At 35.2% G+C, this 19,876-nt stretch overlaps 1 protein-coding gene across 2 annotated transcripts in view; it reads left to right on the top strand.

Annotated features, from left to right (window-relative positions):
* Positions 1-19,524, top strand: part of FAM204A (family with sequence similarity 204 member A) — a 28,171-nt gene extending 8,647 nt beyond the window's left edge. For both annotated transcript variants that reach the window (XM_065407571.1, XM_065407572.1), the window contains exons 6-8: positions 2,677-2,766; positions 16,427-16,533; positions 17,061-19,524. In XM_065407571.1, coding sequence (XP_065263643.1) covers positions 2,677-2,766; positions 16,427-16,533; positions 17,061-17,112 — 249 coding nt within the window. In that variant the 3' untranslated portion in view covers positions 17,113-19,524. The remainder of the gene's footprint in view (positions 1-2,676; positions 2,767-16,426; positions 16,534-17,060) is intronic.
* Positions 19,525-19,876: the final 352 nt, after the last annotated feature.

Raw genomic sequence — 19,876 nt, 5'->3', positions numbered from 1 at the left:
CATTTATGTTATTAAAATATATTAACACGGCCAATAATTCTCTTAGCAATTTCTGGCACTAATTATTATTGATTGTCATCAGTAATGTCTCATTTTCAAAACCCATTTATCTTTGTAAATTGTGTTCTTTATGGCAGTGGCTCTCAATCTTTCCAGACGGCTGTACCCCGTTCAGGAGACTGATTTGTCTTGCATACCCCTCTTTCACCTCACTTAAAAACTCCTTGCCTACAAAATCAGACATACAAAGCACTAACAAAATCAGTACAAACTAAAATTTCATACAGACAATTACTTTATACTTCTGTTTATACTATACACAGAAAAAGTACAATATTTATATTCCAGTTGATTTATTTTATAATTTTCATTTTTACCATATAAAGCAAGCAATTTTTCAGTAATAGTGTGCCGTGACACTTCTGTATTTTTATGTAGCCTGTTGCAAAACTAGGTAAATATCTAGATGACGTGTACCCCCTGGAAGACCTCTGTGTACCTGCAGGTGTACATGTACCCCTGGTTGAGAACCACTGCTTTATGGCATTATTTGGTCAGTGATGTTTCTAGCCAAGGTTTAAGTAATTTTTATAAAACCACATTACATTTTCTAGGTTACATATCCCAAGCAAAGTGACTTTGATCACTGTTTTCTGAGTCCTAATTCTAGGCAAACATCTGCTCATAATTCTCCTTAACTGAAACCACAGTCTTGCACTGAATTCCTCAGGTTAGACCTGGATAATGGAGGGGCCTCGGCCAGCAAAATGTGGAAGCTCTCCAGCTGATTAATTGTTTTTGTTAGTGCTGGCAAACTGTTAATTATATCTATTAATTTCATAAGGCATCAAATGGAATTGACTGCCACCACAACTTTGAATTATTTTATTAAATTTTTGTTCTTCTCTGACTTACATCTTCAATGTATGAAAATGAAAGGAAAAATCCTCTTAACAGTATTTCTCAGTAGTAACAGATGTTATATTTTCATTTACCATTACATCTTTAAAACAAAGTAGGTTAGTTGACCAGCTATGACATATTATTGTACTTCAACAATATTTAAATCCAATCAAGAAATGGAAGTCTCCTTCTTGATTTGGAAAAAGATTTTTTTGGTGGAATTTTTAAACAATCTCCTTGTGGACATCTGTCATGGATCCACACGTCTGATGCTCTGGAACAGTCCCTGGGAGGACCCCTTTCAGGGGGCCGGGTTTCCCCCGTCCCCTGACGGACTCACTTCTTCACTAGGGTAAGTCATTTGGCTTTACTGCCTCCTTAGACTGAACCTCAGAGCCTTCAGCACCCCTGCTTCATGCGGTGAGCTCCCTTCAGTGAGTCCGCCTGAGCTAGAAACCTGAGAGAAACTTGTACACCTAAAAGGAGCAATGCATCCTCACCTTTGGCATCTGCAGTGACTCTCAGACAGCGTTGCAAAACCAGTAAGGTTTATTAGATGTTTGGAACACAGCATAGAAAGTCCTTGGTCAGCACAGAGAATGGAAAGTTACAGCATGGTCCATCATGGTCAGCCCAGAGCCCTGTGACCCCTCTTTTGTCCCTGTTAAAGAGAGTCTCAAGCTTCCAGCAGCCAACTCTTAACAACCCACCACTTGGCCACTCCTCAGTCCTTTTTTCTTGTTCCCTTGGCAAACATGGCTGGTTTCCTGCAGAGGGGTGGGCCATCCATGGTTCTTAGTTGCTAGATACCAAATGTCCAGGCAATTGGAACGGCCATTGTCTGGCAGTTGGACTCCCCATACACCAGCGGCCATTGCCCTAGACAGCTATGTGTCAGTTACACCTGTATCTCTGGGTCTCTGCATAGAATAAGCCACCTTCTCCTGCCATACAGCATATAGGGGAAACTGAGGCACACACAATAAGTCATACAAAATATTACAGAAAATTCCCACTCTGGCACAACCTCAGTTCCACTCCTATATTCCTTCAGAAATATTACAATTGGAATCTTCAACAAATACAAACCTACAATTTTTTAAAGAGCACAGATGTATTTTATATATATATATTTTTAAACTGTCATTGGTCATCCTTAATTTGCAAACATTAACTTTAGACAAGTTAGAATTTGCCTCTGTTATTAGGACAGTTTTGTCTTGTATTCAGAAATTTAAAAAATGTAAAACATTTTTTCCCCTTTCATACCGTGATTATTTGAAGACTTGGACTTAGTAGTACAGCAAAGTGGCATGGTGCCAGAATTCAGTTTTGAGATAAAGATAAGATCTAAGAACTGCAAAGATACAGTGGTAATTGCCATTCTTCATGTTACCTGACACATACACTTCACATTTTATTTAGGAAAGCTTCAGGGATGGAATAGATAATCCATATCTTGAGATGAAATTTTCTTGTGACAGGTATAAACTAGTCCATATATATATATTTTTAACTACAGTATTTACCCTACACATAAGGTGGAGCTAATACAATGATTTGTGCTCAGTCAGCCTTTCAGGGACTACTTAATGATACTATCCATTACAACGCTTAGACAAATGTGATTTGTTTTACATGGAAATTACAGACGTGTGAAATAAATATAATTCTGTTAAACAGATGTTTAAAATGTACGTGAAGAGTTCTCTCTATAAATCCTATTTCCCCTTCATTTTGGCCTGAAGATGTTTGCCATTTTTTTTTTTCCAGTCTGGTCTTGAAGTCAGCATAGACAAGTCTGTGACTGAAGGGGATATTGAGAGAGCTGAGGAACTGAGTAATAGATTAGCCACTCGTGAGGTAAGTTGACCTAGTTAAATACTACCTCTTAGAACTCTTTTAACTTTGTGTATCTAGTCATAAGTCATTATAATTTAAGCAAATACTGTTAAAGATTGTTCCTGGCATCTTTTCCTTTTGCTGCTGCTTACATAGGCTTCTTTCAGCCACAACCTATTATAGCCACAGATGTAACTTTAGGACTGTTTGGACAATGATATCTGTATTTTCAATGGCTCGAGTAATATCTATCACAAGAAGACCTGAACACATAGCCCCTAAAAGGATTGGTCTCAGACAAACAAGTTATTGTGGAGCCACATTAGTAAATCCATAGTTATGACTATAAATAGTTTTCTGTAATAATCCTAAAATTTCAACCTTCTTCCACATCAGTTTCTCAAGAAATTTCAGATGGAAAGTAGCTTTCTTATTAATATTCTGTACCTCAGACTTTGCCTCTCTTTCCCACCTTAACAAAATTTATCCTCTAGCAAACTGGATGAGAGAGCTCAGAGATATAGCTATGTAATAAAAAGGGTTTTTTTGTTTTGTTTTGGAATAATTGTAATTATTTTTGTTTTTAAGAACATATCTCAAAATTAGGTTGGTCCAGAAACTTCACATCTTTTATTACATTGTTTGCAGTGGTAGCTAGTGTGTCTGAGTAATTGTATGGCAGGTGGGTGACTGTTTGTAGAATTAACTTATTAACTTTGATCTTTCAAAGGGTTTGTAAAATGCTGACAGAACTTTTCAACTTTGGTAGTTAACCTGTTAGATACCTCTGTGAACTGGGATTTAGAATGAGAAACCACACAAATAAATGTGTGTGTATGGCATCAGCAGTGCATCACTAGAGTCCAGCATAGGCAGCTGGCCTCCAGCTTCCATGAAGGCAGAGGGAGGGTGGGGAAAATATGAAGAAAGAAAATATTGGAGAACAGCTCAGAAGCCAGGGAAGGGAGAACAGTCAAATGTGGCTTTGAATAAAGAGAAGAAATGGTTTGTATGTTTCCTCTTATTTATTCCTACAAGGTTTTCCATTTTCCTGCTAGAACATATCTCCTACCTCCTGTGAATCTTCCCATTCACACACACGGGTTGGAGGTTTCAGGTCTGTTGGCAAAGCCACTAGAATTCAAAGGGTTTTTGAAAGTTTAAAAATGAAGAAGGAAAACACTACAATTTACTTCAGATTTTCACATAAATGTTTTTAACATAAGAAAATTTCCACCCAAACTTTTTTAAAAATAGAATTAAAGCTGCACTTGCTTATCAGTTAAATTTAACACAGTACAGTATACCATTCTAGTTACCCAGAGTTTTGGAGGCTAGGAAATTTGTACTTAAGGTCCCATAAATAACTTAGTTAAATTCTGACTCTGCCTCAGCATCTGTCCTCTACACATTTACTGGAAACTGCCTTACTCAGCCACTGAGGGCACTAGTAAGTAACTACCATATGCTATCTACATTTCCACTAGTGACTGGAAAACCGTCACTTCACATAGCAGACGTTCTTAAGTTTGTAATTATACTATCGGCCATGTGTCTCCCTTTTTGAGATCACCCACCTGCTCAGAATGAAATATGCCAACATCTCACCTATCCTTTCAAGTACAGTATAAAAACATTCCTAATATATCTCCTTCCAAGAAGAGACCTGAAATGCATACTAAAGCTGCTTGGTGCAAATGGTGAGCGCCGACCCCAGTTCTGTGTGACGAAAAGATGAATGTATAAAACTGGAATTGGACCCATCTTAATGTAAGGAATCTAATGGAATAGAGATTTGGCCAACCACAACAAAGTAAATCAGTATGCTCTCCACCACAGAAATGAAGATGATGTGGTCAAATGGTAGGACACTCCATGATAGGAAATGAAATGATGTTGTAAGGGACCTAATGCAAGTTGCTCTAATTGAACCCAAGTTGAGGGAGTTGAGGCTAGGCTATGTTGGTATGGGCCTATCCAGCGGCAACTTGAGAGTTCTATCAGTAGGATGGCTCTTGCAGTAATTGTGGATGGAAGACGACCCAGGGGGAGACCAGAGATTCAATACATGAGCCAAATATCAGTGGACCTCAGAGAGACCAATCTGTATGAAAGCCTGGTATACAATGTTGAGTTTTGGAAGAAGGCTAGAAAAGTCGCTGACCCCAAATTGGGAAATGACAAGAAAGAAGATGATCATTATCTGAATTGGGTAGACATGGGATTGTACAACACCTAGCATATTGAGTGCTATCATTACATATTATTTGTGGAACCTTAGCTCCAAATTGTTGACTTTATAGTATTAGCAGGTTCTAAAAACAAGAATACGTTTGAAACAATGTTAGTGTTCACAACCTTCATTCCATTTTGGTTAAGGTGGTTAGTCTGAATAAATAATACGTTGTGAGAGAAGGAAAACGCAAATGATCGTGGCCCTGATTTTGCAATGCGTTTCATGTGGGCAGTCTCCCAGTATCTTCTGTGGGACTTTACACAGGTGCAGGGATTTGCCTATGCAAAACTCATTGCAAGATTGGTTCTTCTTTTGTGACTTACAAAAAGAATCTGCATGGGTTAAGGTGGGTCTCCATAATTGTGGGAGCTGGGGGGAAGTGCTATCTTTTGTTCTGGTGAAATTATTCATGTAGTAACTGATTCCATAAAGAGCCAAAGAAAGGGTGCAGTTATGGGAGCAGCTGAGTCAGAACACTATTATCTCATAGACCAGGTACAGACTAATAAAACAAAATTGCTTTCACATTTTTAAATATTGATGCAAACGTCCATGTGATCTTCTCCCGTCCCATTCTGAACTTTAAAAAAAAAAAAAAAAATCCTTGTTTTTGTGAAATGCTACCTTTTTTTGTAGAAAGTGAATTAATTCTAAAAAAATAACCAATTTTTTCAGTCTACACAATTTAAGCTATTAATGTTACTTTTCTTTTCACCTCCAAATGTTGTAAGCACCAGGAAATGGTTTGAGCCAAACACAGAGAAAGATCTTGACTGTGTACAGTATGGCACCCACGAAGGTGGTAAAAAACGAGTTGAGTTGCTGTTTCTTATATACAAACTGCATTATTTTACATTTTATTTCTCTTAATTATTATTCCTGAGCAGTGTTGTATGAGGATATCAAAAATAAGCGGATTCTATTTGGGGTACAGCCCCCTTGCAGCCCTGTGGAATGTGTGTTAAGTGGGTGGGTGTTCTTTTGGAAATCAGGTGTATAGATTTTTTTTTTTTTAATCAGCACCATTTTCTTTCTCAAGAAGCAGTGACTGGAACCTGCTGATAAAGCCTTTGCTTTGAGGCACAGATCCCAGAGTTCTTAAAGCTGTTTCCTGCTTTAATAAGTGAAACTAATTTTTGATGTATAACATTTATAAGCCTGTGAAACTGATAGGGCAGCATCAGCATTTAGAAAAACGAAGCCAAAAATAAAGAGATGACTGGGAATAGGCAATGAAAACATGCCATAAAAAAGCTAGGGAATGCCAAAATCATGCTGTCGATGTGCTATCATTATGACACAGTGAGGGATGATTTTTGTGAAATCTGATTCCCTTAGAATCCGAGTGATGATTTACAGAATGTGCATAATCTGGAGACTGGTTGGGTGGATCACTGAAATTCACATCCCTGAAAGTCAAATGATACTGTAGCAAGGGTTTTTCTTTTCTTTTTCTCTCCATGTAACACTTGTTGCAGGATATTTGGGGGCACACATTATCATGTTGTAGGATAAGGAGTAAGTTTGGAAGCTGGATATTGTCTATATTTCTTTGATGAAAATACACCTGTCAAGGAATGGATTGCTGTTTCAAGAGAGATTTTTCATAGCACTGTGCACACAATTTTCTTTGTGCTCTTAAGCCTGGTTGCTGGATTGTTGTGGGCTAGCAATTGAATGAATGTGGAACATATAAAATCTGATTGCTTTCATCATGGGGCAAAATTCTCCAGGGTGTCTCTGTTACTAAAGTCAAAACAGATTCAGATCTTTTCCAAGACAGCTTGGACCTTATAAATTCTAATTTTCAGTGCTAAAATGTAGAATCGTTTACCATATCAAAAATTATTTTCTTTTAGTAAACCTTTTTTAGTTCTACAGTGTGCATGACAAAAATTTTCTAGATCAAAATTAGCATGTGTATTGTGGCAATTGTAGAGTTAATCATGTTAAAGTAAGGTGTTTCTGAGCTTGGAATTGGATATGCTAGTGCATGTGCTAGGAAAATAAGCAAGAGAAAGTAAAATTGTATGTCTAACTCTTATTGATCAAATATTTTTTTTAAAGTGTGGGGGGAGGAAGTATGGAAGTGAACACATTAACTCCAATTCTGAAGTTGCTGTGCACAAGTAGACCCATGCACAGAAACCCATAGACTTCAATGCATCTCCTCACAGACAGACCCACTGATGTTCACTCACAAGTGACTATGCATGGATCTGATTGTAAGATTGTGGACTACACGTATAACCTCCCTTTATGCAGCTACATGAAATTAATTAACAACAGAAATGTAGTAAGTATGTGGCTGGTGAAATTCACCCCAATCCCTTCACAAAGATTTCTACTAAGAAACCGTAGAAACTCTGTATGGTTTGGCGTAATGAACACACTCATTTTGTGGTCATTATTCCACTTTATAGGCTGGAATAGTGATGGCAGTTCTTTTGAACGTCCTTTGAGAGTCTGAGGGCTAGTGGATATCTGTAAATGCTGAATGCAGGGCCCATGGATTCTACAAGTCCTCTTTCTGATTCTTTTGCCCACCATGGAGCTCTAGTGGTTCAGTGATTCTTGGGCAGGTTCTCCACTATTGAATGAATTTCATTCTGAGAGAGTATACTTCATAGAATATACTACTGCAGAGGCTCAACCTCATCTGTGTGGGTTATATACTTCTAAATCTAAAAAAGCACACACAATTTATCTAGGGTTTTTAAACACTCTATACAGCACTGGAAAACATTTCTGCAAAGCATGCATCTTCCAAGAAACTTACTTTAATTACTATGTTAAGAATGGATAGTTTTAATTTTCTTACAATTTGCACAATATAAATATTCACAGTTAAAGTGTATTTTATTGTAATCCAAGTGCTATCTTTATCATATCCTAATCTAAGACTGTAAGCATTAGCAAAGTGCTCCATGTTTTAAAGCTCTGCTGCTTGAATGTAGAAATGAGTACCTAAGGCAATGGTTGCAACATCGTATATTTAATGATAACTTGTTTAACCTGAGAGATATCAAGAAAAGTATTGAATATTTATATAGGAGTTATCCAAGGAACCTTGAATCTTTTTTAGAATGGATATTGTTGAAAGAACGAAGTTAGCATGGTCAGCTTTGCAATGTTTGTATAGAGATTCCCTGGATTTCATAAAACATTGTTTTGTGGTGGTATATAGAATATGCTAACCACGCTTGCTTCGGTAGCAAGCTTTGAACACATACCTAATATGACTGAGAATCCTTCTAATCAATAGACATTTTTTAATGAAGTAGACTTCATTCTAACATAGGCTGTTACCTTAAATTGCAATGTGAATGGTTCACTTACTGTACTTGTTGCACTTTTCAGGCACTCCTTTAAATAAGTCAATATTGAGAACTTAGAACACTATATTGACTCTGCATAACAGTAAATGTACAACCTATGTAAGAGTTATGACTCAAATTACTTAGTAATATCACATCAGTGTAACCAACGTAATCTGTTAAAGATGTTCACATTTCCTTTACATGCTTGCATATGTTGAGATATGAATATATATGTAAGGCTGTGGCTATTTAATTCTTTGTAAACTTGTTCTAAAATAGATTTTGCATGACCTGAAAAGAGATCTTTTCAATACTTCACCCTGAAAATACTTTACATTGTTCTTCGAGTGAACCATATTTTTCTTTAATGTTGTCATGCTCAAATGTTTTGTTCTGTCTCTGGAAACAGAACGCAGATTTCTGTATGGCTCTAATAGTCCTGAGAATTATTCTGGCTAAAATTCAAACTTTTCATTTCACTTGTGATTATTGTGTAGCTATTATTGCTGCATAGGTGCCACATTGTCTAAGAGTGCATTAGCCTGAGGGCAGTAACTTGAACACAATAAAATTATCTTGACCACATTAGATTTACCTGTCAAAAGAAACCTTAAAAATATTATGTAATTTAGAGTACTAAATTACTGAAGCAGTTGTCAGTCTTCAAATAACCTGTTTTGACAGCACTATTCCTATGTGTTTAGCTTAGAGGCTTCTGGCATTTTGGTGAGAAGTGTCAAAAGCTATAATTTACAAGTAAACTCTGCATTATTGTAATAAAGCTTAAATGAAATATATGCATTATAATCAAATTAATTAACCAGTCATTGGGATACCATTCTCATCTCCCAACAGAGCTATTCTGTTGAGCTTTCTATCGATTCTGATTGTGACATATCATTTTTTGACCACTTACTAATAATTGTTGATGAAATTGTCCTCATTTGGAAGCAAATTCTAGCTTGATCATTTAGATTGGGGAGCACATGAGCTAGGTTCCTAAAACTATCTCTGTATTTTAAAATTTGATCCTATTGTTAAAGAAATAGTATATAGCTTGTGGTTGCCAAGTCATACAAACGTCCCTCTGTTAGATACACACAGGGTAAATTAATTGCATGGGGAAATGGCTACTCTACTACCACTACTATGAATGGAGTTGTATTTCTGCATTTATCTACCCCATTCAAAATTTACTATAATATGTGTAGGTACCCAAAGTGGCTGCAACAAATTTAAAGATTATAATTGCACAACAGTTAACTTGGGCTTCATTTATATTAAAAGACCTGGAAAAAAGAAGAGTAGATTTTATTTTGTCTTGGTGATGGGTTTTTTCCCCCCTAATATTTAGTAGAGGTGCTTCCAAATATCTTTCTTCATTAAGATTGTTTTCTTTTAACCTTTGCTATATGACAGGGTTATCACCTAGAATTACGTTCTTATGCTCCTCTAATTATGTATATCTTTTCTTAACAAACCTTAAAAAAAGATTTCAGATGTTACAAGTCTAATTAAAGAGACAGACAAAGCCGAGTTTATAGTGTAGATTTTTTCTGCAGTTCAATTAATCAGCATGTTTTCTCTTTTAATTAAAACCATTTTAGTAAATTAAAGCCCACAGCAAAACACATATATAATTTGTTTGTAATTAGCTCTTAATTGGTGGTAGTTGAAGCTTAGCACCCTTGGTTTCTTTCTTCATGATTGCCATTTTATTAGCAGCCAGTCATTAATTAATCTTTTTTTTCTAATTAGCTTATAAAACTGTTGATGGCACATTATTGTAAATGTGATTTTAAGTTCAAAGCTTGTTAATAAGCTTTCTTACTTAGAAGAACAGAGATAAAGAAATTGCTGAAAACAGTACTACAGTTCTTTTTTTTTAAACTGCCTTTCTTATAAGGGGACTGTGTAAAGCATCTAACAGCTTATAGTTAATTTTTAATGCTGTTTTCTCATGAATGGAAGAAGTTACTTCCATATAAATGTTTAAATCTAGAAGAGAGCTTAAATATTAGAACATTTTTCTGTCCTTGCTACATTAGTGTCATCTAAATATAATTTGATGTTTTAATATCCAGCATAAAAAAACAACAAAGGTATTACAAACTATTTTACAGTGAAAGTTGAGCACATCCTTGAAAGCAGACAATTTTCACTGCAAAATCCACTCAATATTCTTGTTTGCTTTATATATTTTATATACGTCAGCAATGGATAACATTCCATAACATAAAAGGAGAAAATCATTGCTAAAGGCAAAGCCTGAAATAACTAGATTCATATTTGATGAGAAACTGTAATACTGTATTAAAAGGCTGTTTGGCTTCTCTGGTATGACCATAGGATGCTTCAGGACCTGTTTGAATAAAGATGTTTTGTAAAAGCCTCTGTGGGTTTAGCATTTTGTAGATCACACCTAAATATGACATTTCTGGAGCAGTTCTTGAATCTGCTATCTCATTACTCGTATCATAGAGAGTTTGTATTTTAAACATGACTTCTCATTTAATGAAAGGTCTCTGCTGAATAATATTCCAAATTAAATATCTCAAGATTTTCTGGAAAGTTTTCTGTAAGTTACAGTAAATGTCTGTTGCAACTCAATAAAAATGTTTTCTGTCTTGCCGCCTGAACTTTACATACGATTTCAACTTCAGCCATTTCTTTGCTTGTTTTAAAAGTGTTTTATGATGCTGTGCAAGAAACACTAGAAAGGGATAGCTGACAAGGAAAAAATTAAAAATTGGATAAAAAGTAAATGAATAATGTCATATTACTAAAAAGATGAGAGGCTAATTTGTGCCGACTTTTTGCTAATTTTGTTCAAGCCTCAAAATGAGGAGCTGTCACCCGTTCTGTGTAGCACTGATGACAGTGCCAATGATCCATGAAATAAGCTGCCGCTGGCTTTGTTCTGATAAGAATGAACAAATCTGCACAATGTACGGCTCCCAGAATCTCATTTTCATACTTGCATGCAGGCTAAAAGAAATAAGCTGTTTGCAGGCTTGATTAATCAGACATTTGAGGGTTTTTTGTCTCTTTGATCTCTTTCGTCTCCTAGGTAACTTGCTTGACATTAATGTTGAGCTTGAGTAAAGACAATCAGGAATTGTAGACCAAACTGATATAAAAATTAAAGACCTTAACACTTTAAGTACTCCAGTAATGGTTCCGCTTTACTTCAGAAAACATCTGTTTTCATTTAATTAAAGAACAAAAGAGAATGGCATAAATATTTTTCATAGAAACCTGTTATTCCATACAAAGTTAAGGTATGATAATTGGTATTTTTAAATAAGTGCCTTGAAACTATTCAAAAAGAGGGAAAGCTTTAGAAATTTGTCACAAGGTAACAATTTCAGATAAGTAAAATTTTATGAAAAATGATGGATAAGAAGTTTGCATTTATGCTACATTAAGCTGATAGAGTAAGATATTTGAAATGATTATCGGTGAACTTTAATATGGAAAGATTTTTGCCTCATGGAAACTGAGTTGATTAAAAAGTTTGTCTTAAAAAAATCTATACTATGTTACAAGGATGAGCCATTATATCTGCTTTACTACCCAACATGATTTACACACTTTAAACCTGTAAAATTGAAAGGAATTTTAAAAAAATGTCGCAGTGCGTTTGCTTGAGGTTATGCAGACGCTTTTACAAATCTTCCAAGTGGCTGTAAAGATGAATGCCTCAAGGGTCTAGCCAGGGCCCTGCTTTTCCAACCAGCTAAAGCCCTTATCTTAAATCCAAGCAAAGTACCATTAATCTTTTTGAAAGACCTTTTATGGCTTTTAATATATCCCAAATTAGAACATTTTACACCCTTGGTTCCTGAAATATGGTGATAAAAAGCCTTTAGAGCTTAATTTTCCTTACTGCGTGCTCTGACCAATTTGCAGTTCTTTGTGATAATGTTTAGACACCTTAATTAAAATGCAGCAAAATATTGGATGTTCTATATGGAAAATGCTGATACTTTGGCTACACAAGAAATTGTTGTATATATTTTTATTCATGTTTTCTTACTTCTTACAACATTGTATTTTGTTGAGTTATCTGATGACCCGAAATGTTTGTGCTTTTTTTTTTTTTTTTAAATATAAAATCCATTGACCAAGCTTTTAAGGATTTCTTCTGGGGGGGGAAGTGAAGATGTACGTCTGGGTGTGGATGGGTATAGAAGATGCTTAGTTTGAATAAAATGTTTGTGTATGTTTAAACACAACATATTTGTTTTTATGTTTTGCAGACTAGGCTTTATGTTGCCCTAAAGTGATAGCATTAATACTGCAGAACATTTATTTCCCCTCTTTCCACATATACTATAGAGGATCTTATTATCCCATTTTATTTCCATACTTTCAAAGATGGAAGTATTCATTCTGCCTTCACAGAAACAGACTATAAGATTTTTTTAAATACATTTATAGACATCAGTTATGTAAGATTGTGTGTATATTGATGTTAAACAGGCCCGCTAGAATATATTTTAAGTGTATACTTGTTAAGGAATAACTCTTAGTTAATTCATTGTACTAGAACGTAAAATTCAATCCAAAAATGACATATTTAAAGGCACAGTTCTTCTGCTGTGAATTCATTGTCTACTTAGTCCTCTGATTGCTCTGTTTATTAAGTTAATAAAATGATTGTGCTTTGTCACATAAATACTCATTTAGTGCATTAAAATCTACCCCTATTCCTTTAAGTTTCTACTGTAACTTCAGGAATTTGTTAGTTCATTAAATCTGGATTATTTATATATGTTGCTGGGATTTTAAGGTATTTAATTTTTTACAGCAAAAATTTTAATGCTTGTAAATACACTTAAATATTAAATGGCTGCGTGTCAGTAACAATGTTATATTTTAGTTAGTCTTCGTGTGATATGCTTTGTGACTAACTTCAGATTTTATAGTTCAGATGTCAGTCTATTGAATTCCTGGATTATGTTAATTTTTGTTAATCAAAACATCATTCTATGGCTAATGATGTAAAATATTGGCTGATCACATGATTGATTTGGTGCGTCAGAGGACTCCAGCAGGACATATTTGTGACCCTTAAAAGGTACAAAAGCTAGATTAGAGAAATGTTTAGCTTTAGACTTTTTAAGGAATGAGTGTAATACTCAATGCTCACTTTTTAGCTATTTATTATTTGTATGATAGAAACGCTTAGGGCCTCAATCAATTATCAAGAACCCCTATTGTGCTAGGTGCTGTACAAACAAATAACCAGGCTGCCCCTGCCTCAAAGAGCTCACCATTTAGGTTAAGGAGAAGACCCAACAGGTGGGTGAGTGAAACAGAAAAGCGGGGTGGGTGCGAGAGTGGGAAACAAGATAAAAATAAAAGAAACATCTTGAGTAATAGGCAGTAGGTTCAACTCACCAGCTGCCTAGCTGTTAGTGTTTTGTATGCAGTCTTTATAACATACAGGTACCAGTATTTCACTGGTGAAACAAGATCAGTATGCCACAGTCAACCTTCCTTTTCAGATTACATTTAAAAATACTGCATTCTTGGGGTTTGATCCATGGCCTTAAGAAGTACAATTTTCACAGAAGTAAATTGCAGCCCCACCTGCATACGGACAACAGACTGAGCTCTATATGTGTTGCCAGGACAAATGCAATTTCCAGTCATGTTTTCAGTAGTCTGAGACCCCTGTTCTGTTACCTGGGCCTTGCACCCTGGTATCTTTTTTGGATGCTTTTGTTTGCAGTCTAGGTTGTGTAAAGCAGTCTTCAACTGGAAAGATGCTCATTGACTTCAGGCTTTGGATAGCGCCTTGAGTGAGTTATTGCTGCAAGAAGCAGCAACTTGTTCTAACGTGTTCTAGCAGTCTTCGCCAAATGAGTTTTCTGGTTGTCAGGAAGAATAGGAGTAATTTTGAGAAGAAATTCTTCCATGACCTTATATTGTTGCTGGCATTATTTAACATCATGCACAGATATCACAAAATTCAATTAAAATGAGCAGAAAGTTAGTAATGTTCAGTAAAGGAAATCTTTGAAATTGGCAATTTCAAAATTGTTGTCTGGCATTATTCCATCTTGTCTTTTCTCTGACATATACCATGGCATCAATTCAATTCCCCTTGGGTGAAAAAGTTTGTAAATACATAAATAAAATGGCATCCAACTTACATCCTGTCAAAAGCTTATTTGAATAACATGCAAGTTTATTACCTAAATAATGATAATCTAGAGTCTGATAATATGAAGATCATCTTAACCTATTGCAAATGATCTCTAAATACATTATTTCAGTCAACTTCTCAGTAGAACATGGCAACCATTTAACAGTGTGTAGTAGCTCGAGATAGTTTCGGATGGAAGTGAAGAACACAAACAATTGGATCTGTAGGCAGATACAATATAATTTTCTAAATTAACATTTTGGCCAAGATGCTGGTAATATCCTCACTACCTCCATTCCTGCAAAAATTGCTATGGAAGTTTTTAATCTCCACACATGGGCAAGAGTTAGAGCCATGCTGGGGCACTGGTTCAGTAATGTTCTAAAAAGGGGATTACTGAAACATATCACTACTATTTCCTGCAGCATGGTGGGTTTTCCCAATATCTACTTGATATCTACTTGATATTGGTAAGGCCTGACACTATTTATCTGAGAAGATCAGCTTGAGGTGTTATGGGAATACATTGTTAGTTCTGATAAATCTGTTGAAGATCAAATTACACATTCTAACTTTTTCCAAGGTTGATTTCCATCATACTATGCATTCTGAAAATTGTGATCTGCACAACACAATGTTTCACTGAAAGGAATTTTCTGTTGTCTTTACTGACTCAGAGTATGTCATGAAAACAACTAACAAGATGAAAGTAGAGTTGGTCAGAACATTTTCAAAACATTTTTCATCAAAAAGTACTGTTTATCGAGTTAAACCATAAGGCTTCTGAGGTCCACAGTAGGCAAGAGAGGGAGAGACGTGAACCAAATACCTAATTTTCTTGATCCAAAAGCCAATGATTCAACACAGTTCCGTTTTGCAAAATGTTCAAAAGATTTTCTTCCAGTTAGTAAAAAAAACAAATTTTGAAACCTCAAATTATCATGAAATGCAGTTGTCATTCTCTGGCCAACTCGAGTTGTAAAATAAAGCAGCTCCTTTCTTTCTCTTTCACCTGCACCATCCTAAACACCACTTGAGCCAAATTCATCCCTAGGATTAGTGGAAATAATTCCCATTGAGTCACTGGAAATTAGACACATTTATAGCAGGATACCAAACCTGTGCATATTACAATGTTGTCAGTTATTCTTTCCTGATCAACTTATGTATCTAACATGTCTCTGGCACTTCCATCACTACTGAATTTGGCCCTTAGTTTGAAATATACACTGAATACTGAAACACTCAAAGCAGTGGCTAAAATGCCAAGTTTTTATTACTTAAAAAAACTGTCTAGGTTGGTTGGCTACAAACTTTACATATCTAAAACTTTCTTGTCATTTTAGTTCATGTGATTATATGAATAATTTTCATTCTTTAACATGACGTATTAGACAAAAAACTAGACTAAGGAGGGTAGCTGATACTCTAGTAATGCCCAATACATAAGCTCTTTCCTTTTGCACTTGTTTTGTGTTATTGAGATTAGCCTAAAATCCAGCCTTCACCAGTTCTAAAGTGCTTTAAATTCCATATGTGAAAGGTACTGTATGTGAGGAAATATTAATTTTTTGAATTTACAAGTATACCATCTGTTGGATGGGTGGGATTTTTCAGAGCCTTGAGGCCCCTACTGTTCTTGCCCACCATTCTTAACACTGCCATCTTTCTGGCTGGTGAGGGTGTGGAGGTGGGAACAGATAAGAATCATTGCTCCTTCAGTTCTAGTTGTCTTTTTGGACCGAAGCACGCAGGGTAAAATGGATCATCTGTCTCTCCCATAGAAAATCTGGTCCTGTTCAGTCCTATGAGTACATCTGTCCATCTGATTTTTCAAAAGATATCGTAACTCATGTTAGCCCATGGGAAAGTGTCTAAAACTAAATAACTCATTGATAGGCCTCATGTTTGATGTAAACCATTTGCTTCTGTTGACTTTTCTTTCTGTTCCTTCTCACCCCTTCTTAGCTCGGTGTGAAAATTGCTAAAGCTGTTGCTTGTCGCAACTTTGTAAAAGCCAAGCAAGATACGGAGGCTTCCCAAGAAGCTCGAAAGAAAAAGAAGCTTGCCTGGGGGTGCGTCATTTGAGTACAGTATTCAGTATTTGTGGTTTTGTTGGCACTAAATGGATTCAATAGAATCTCAGTTAATGTTTCCTTACTTCAAATAGACTTGTGCTGATCCTTGTTTGTTTAGTTTGACCTGATTGTTTTTCCTGAATAGTGAATCAGACTAAATATATACACCTCTACCTCGATATAATGCTGTCCTCGGGAGCCAAAAAATCTTACCGCGTTATAGGTGAAACCGCGTTATATCGACCTTGCTTTGTCCGCCGGAGTGTGCAGCCCCGCCCCCCCAGAGCACTGCTTTACCGCATTATGTCAGAATTCATGTTATATCGGGTCGCGTTATATCGGGGTAGAGGTGTAGTTGTTACCACAACTGATAAGTTAGTCTAATGTTTATATTGCCTTTTTGTAATTAGTAGGGTACTAAAAACCAAATTCTGATTTTTTTTCATTGAAGTTAAATGTTTTCTCTTGAAAACTCCCAAATATCACTGTAGTGGTACCTAACATGGTTTTGTGCTTCATTTCAGATTTGAAGCGAAGAAAAGATGGGAAACAAAAAGCAACATGGGATACATGTAGTTCTGTCTTGATCTCATCTGAAAGCAAAGCTGTTTAAAATATAATTATTGGGGGTTTAATACAGTTTGTGCTGCCTCTTTTATGCTTGCATAACTAAATCTTGAACAACTAAGCAAGATTGATAGTAGTTTAAAAAAACTAAGCAAAACCTGTTTGTTTACTTATTTCCTGTAATGCTGTTAGATTTCAATATCTTGTTTCAAATTCCTGTTAAAATTGTAGTGGGAATAGATATTTTATTATTTTTAATGCACACAGAAACTTAACATTCCACTCATGTTCTCCAAATGGAGAAAATTCTGTATAACACATCTCAGGTCTGAAGAATTGTAGAGTCTGGTCAAGATTCCCATAAATCTGGACCCAAATATTCAGTGCAGTAAGGTTCTGTTAGGTGGTCATGGCTTTTATAATGATAAAATATTCATGTCAGTGATCCATGGGTGTGGGTAAAGGGACAGGTTCTTCGTTTAAAAAAAAATCAATATCTTATCAATTATACATCTACCAAGTAGTACAGATCTCATCACAGTATTGTTTTGAGGCTGCTCTTTGAACCATTTGGATACAAAATATCAGTTGATTGAGTTGAAGGTATACCATGAAATGCCTGAAGAATACCAGAATATTGACTTTTGTGACCTTACCCAATGCTCCTTTTATTTAGTTGTATTAAGTATGAAAATAATTTAAAATTAAGCTGTTCTCTATACTACTAAAAGTATCTTATCTTTGTATTATTTATTTATGTGGCTAGATGAATCGCAACAGAAAATTTTAGTCTGAGAGTTCATGAAGTGCAATGCTTAGATTCATTGGGTGGATCTAGTATGCCCCATGTCCTGGAACCACCATCTTGAAAACCCTTCCAGTTTATCCTTCCCCACTTACTTCACATATGTTCAAGTTTTAAAATCCCTATCTTGTCAATGGGACAAAATGTAGAAATATGAATCTTGAAAATATCTAAAATCTGTTATGTTGTGGAGTTGATCAACTTACACTCGAATATCAAATGCAAATTTTATTCAGTGCCAGATGTTTTATAAAAGAATTATTCTTTGAATGCTTATGTTGTAAGTAACAAGAATTGTTAATAATGTTTTCTCAAAATCATTCACAGTGAAAAGTAAGGACACATTCAAGACTAGCAATAACTTTTTTCCCTGAAGCTTTTGCATATATGTTTAGTCATCAAAATGTCTGAAATGAATTGGGAATGTAAACCTCAGTTGTTGTTAAACAAAATTAATATGTTTCAGGCCAAAGGTTTGGTATTAACATAATGGTGATTTACTATTTAAGAACTTCAGGCTAAAACAACTTGCCAAAGAATAGTACTTTGAAGGTTTACGGCACCAATTCTAAGACCTAAGGTTTGTAGTCTAACATGGAATAGGGCATTTTTTGGTAGCCCTTGGGATGTTGGATATATTTTTTTTCTTCCCCCCAGCAGAACATTGTACTTTCATAAAGATGAGAGTTTGCAATATGGTAATCCTAGAGTTAGCTGTAATTAGTTATGATGACAGAGTTAAAGACAACTGCCAAGACTGTAAACCAGTGGTAAACAGGTTTCTGAAACAGAACATCATAAAATTCAAACTGTATTTTAAATACATGTACCTTTTTTGGAAGAGCCATTGGCATGGGGAAAGGAAGCAAGTGGTATGTAGTCCTCATATTATTTACTTTATATGCATTAAATTTACAAATACATAATGTATAGTTTGTGTATGTATCTGTATTTTTCCCACATGGATTAACATTACATTTAAGACATTATGCCTATGAAAATGGGAAAATGCCTTAGTTGTCCTTGGCACACCTAGAAAAATACTATATGAAGAATTTTTTTCTGAATTTCAAATGTACCAGAATTCTACAAAAATTCCTATCTGAAAATTCAGGTGAAATCATTTTTACTGTGTATAGCTTGTTTATTTTTTTAAACAGAAGGTAAATAAATGTTAGAAAAAAGATGGCCTTTTTATGTGCTATCCACTGAAAAAGCCAAATGATGCTAATTATCCTGTGCCCTGAAAACAGATTAATATGATACACTTTTTGGTACTTCAATAAAATTACCTCTATTTTAATAACTGAAAAAGAAATGGTGTAAACTTCAGCTTAATAGTAATTGATCTAGTTAATAAATTGTTGATATATGTGCATCACACCAGAAGGAGCAGTACTCTTATTTGATCTGAAAATATAATAGTTAAAAAATAAAAGGTAAGGGGTTTTGTGTTTGAGAAATCACTGGTTTATATTCATCTCAACAGTGCTCTCTGCGTGTAATATTTTTCACTTTTAAAATAACTAATTAGTTTTATTTTAGACCACTAATAATGTAATTAATTATTTAGGAACTATGAAGAACATTTCCTTTAACTTACTCGTGTGATGAATTAAAAATGATCACATTTAAAGTACTTTGGTGTTCCTAAAGCCTTCGTTTATTAGTGTCTGTAAATTAGCAGAATTAAACTCTGTTCAAAAAGATGTTAAAGATTTAATTAACATAGTGAAAAAATATGAAAAGCTTAATACTGCAAGATTGTATGTATTCAGATCTCTATCATCTTAAGCAGGTAATTGCACCTTTTTTTCATGGGGGGGAAAAAACCTCCTAAAAGACTGGTGTGAGTCATAGGCATTTATATTACAGACTTTCTTTTCCAGTGTTGTTCCCAGGATATGAGAGAGACAAGTCATGTGAGGTAATATCTTTTATTGGGCCAACTTCTGTTGGTGGAAGAGG

Source organism: Emys orbicularis, chromosome 7 (genome assembly GCF_028017835.1).
Source record: "Emys orbicularis isolate rEmyOrb1 chromosome 7, rEmyOrb1.hap1, whole genome shotgun sequence".
NCBI lineage: Eukaryota > Metazoa > Chordata > Testudines > Emydidae > Emys > Emys orbicularis.
Note: the sequence above shows the minus strand (reverse complement) of the source record. Positions and strands in the feature narration are given on the sequence as shown.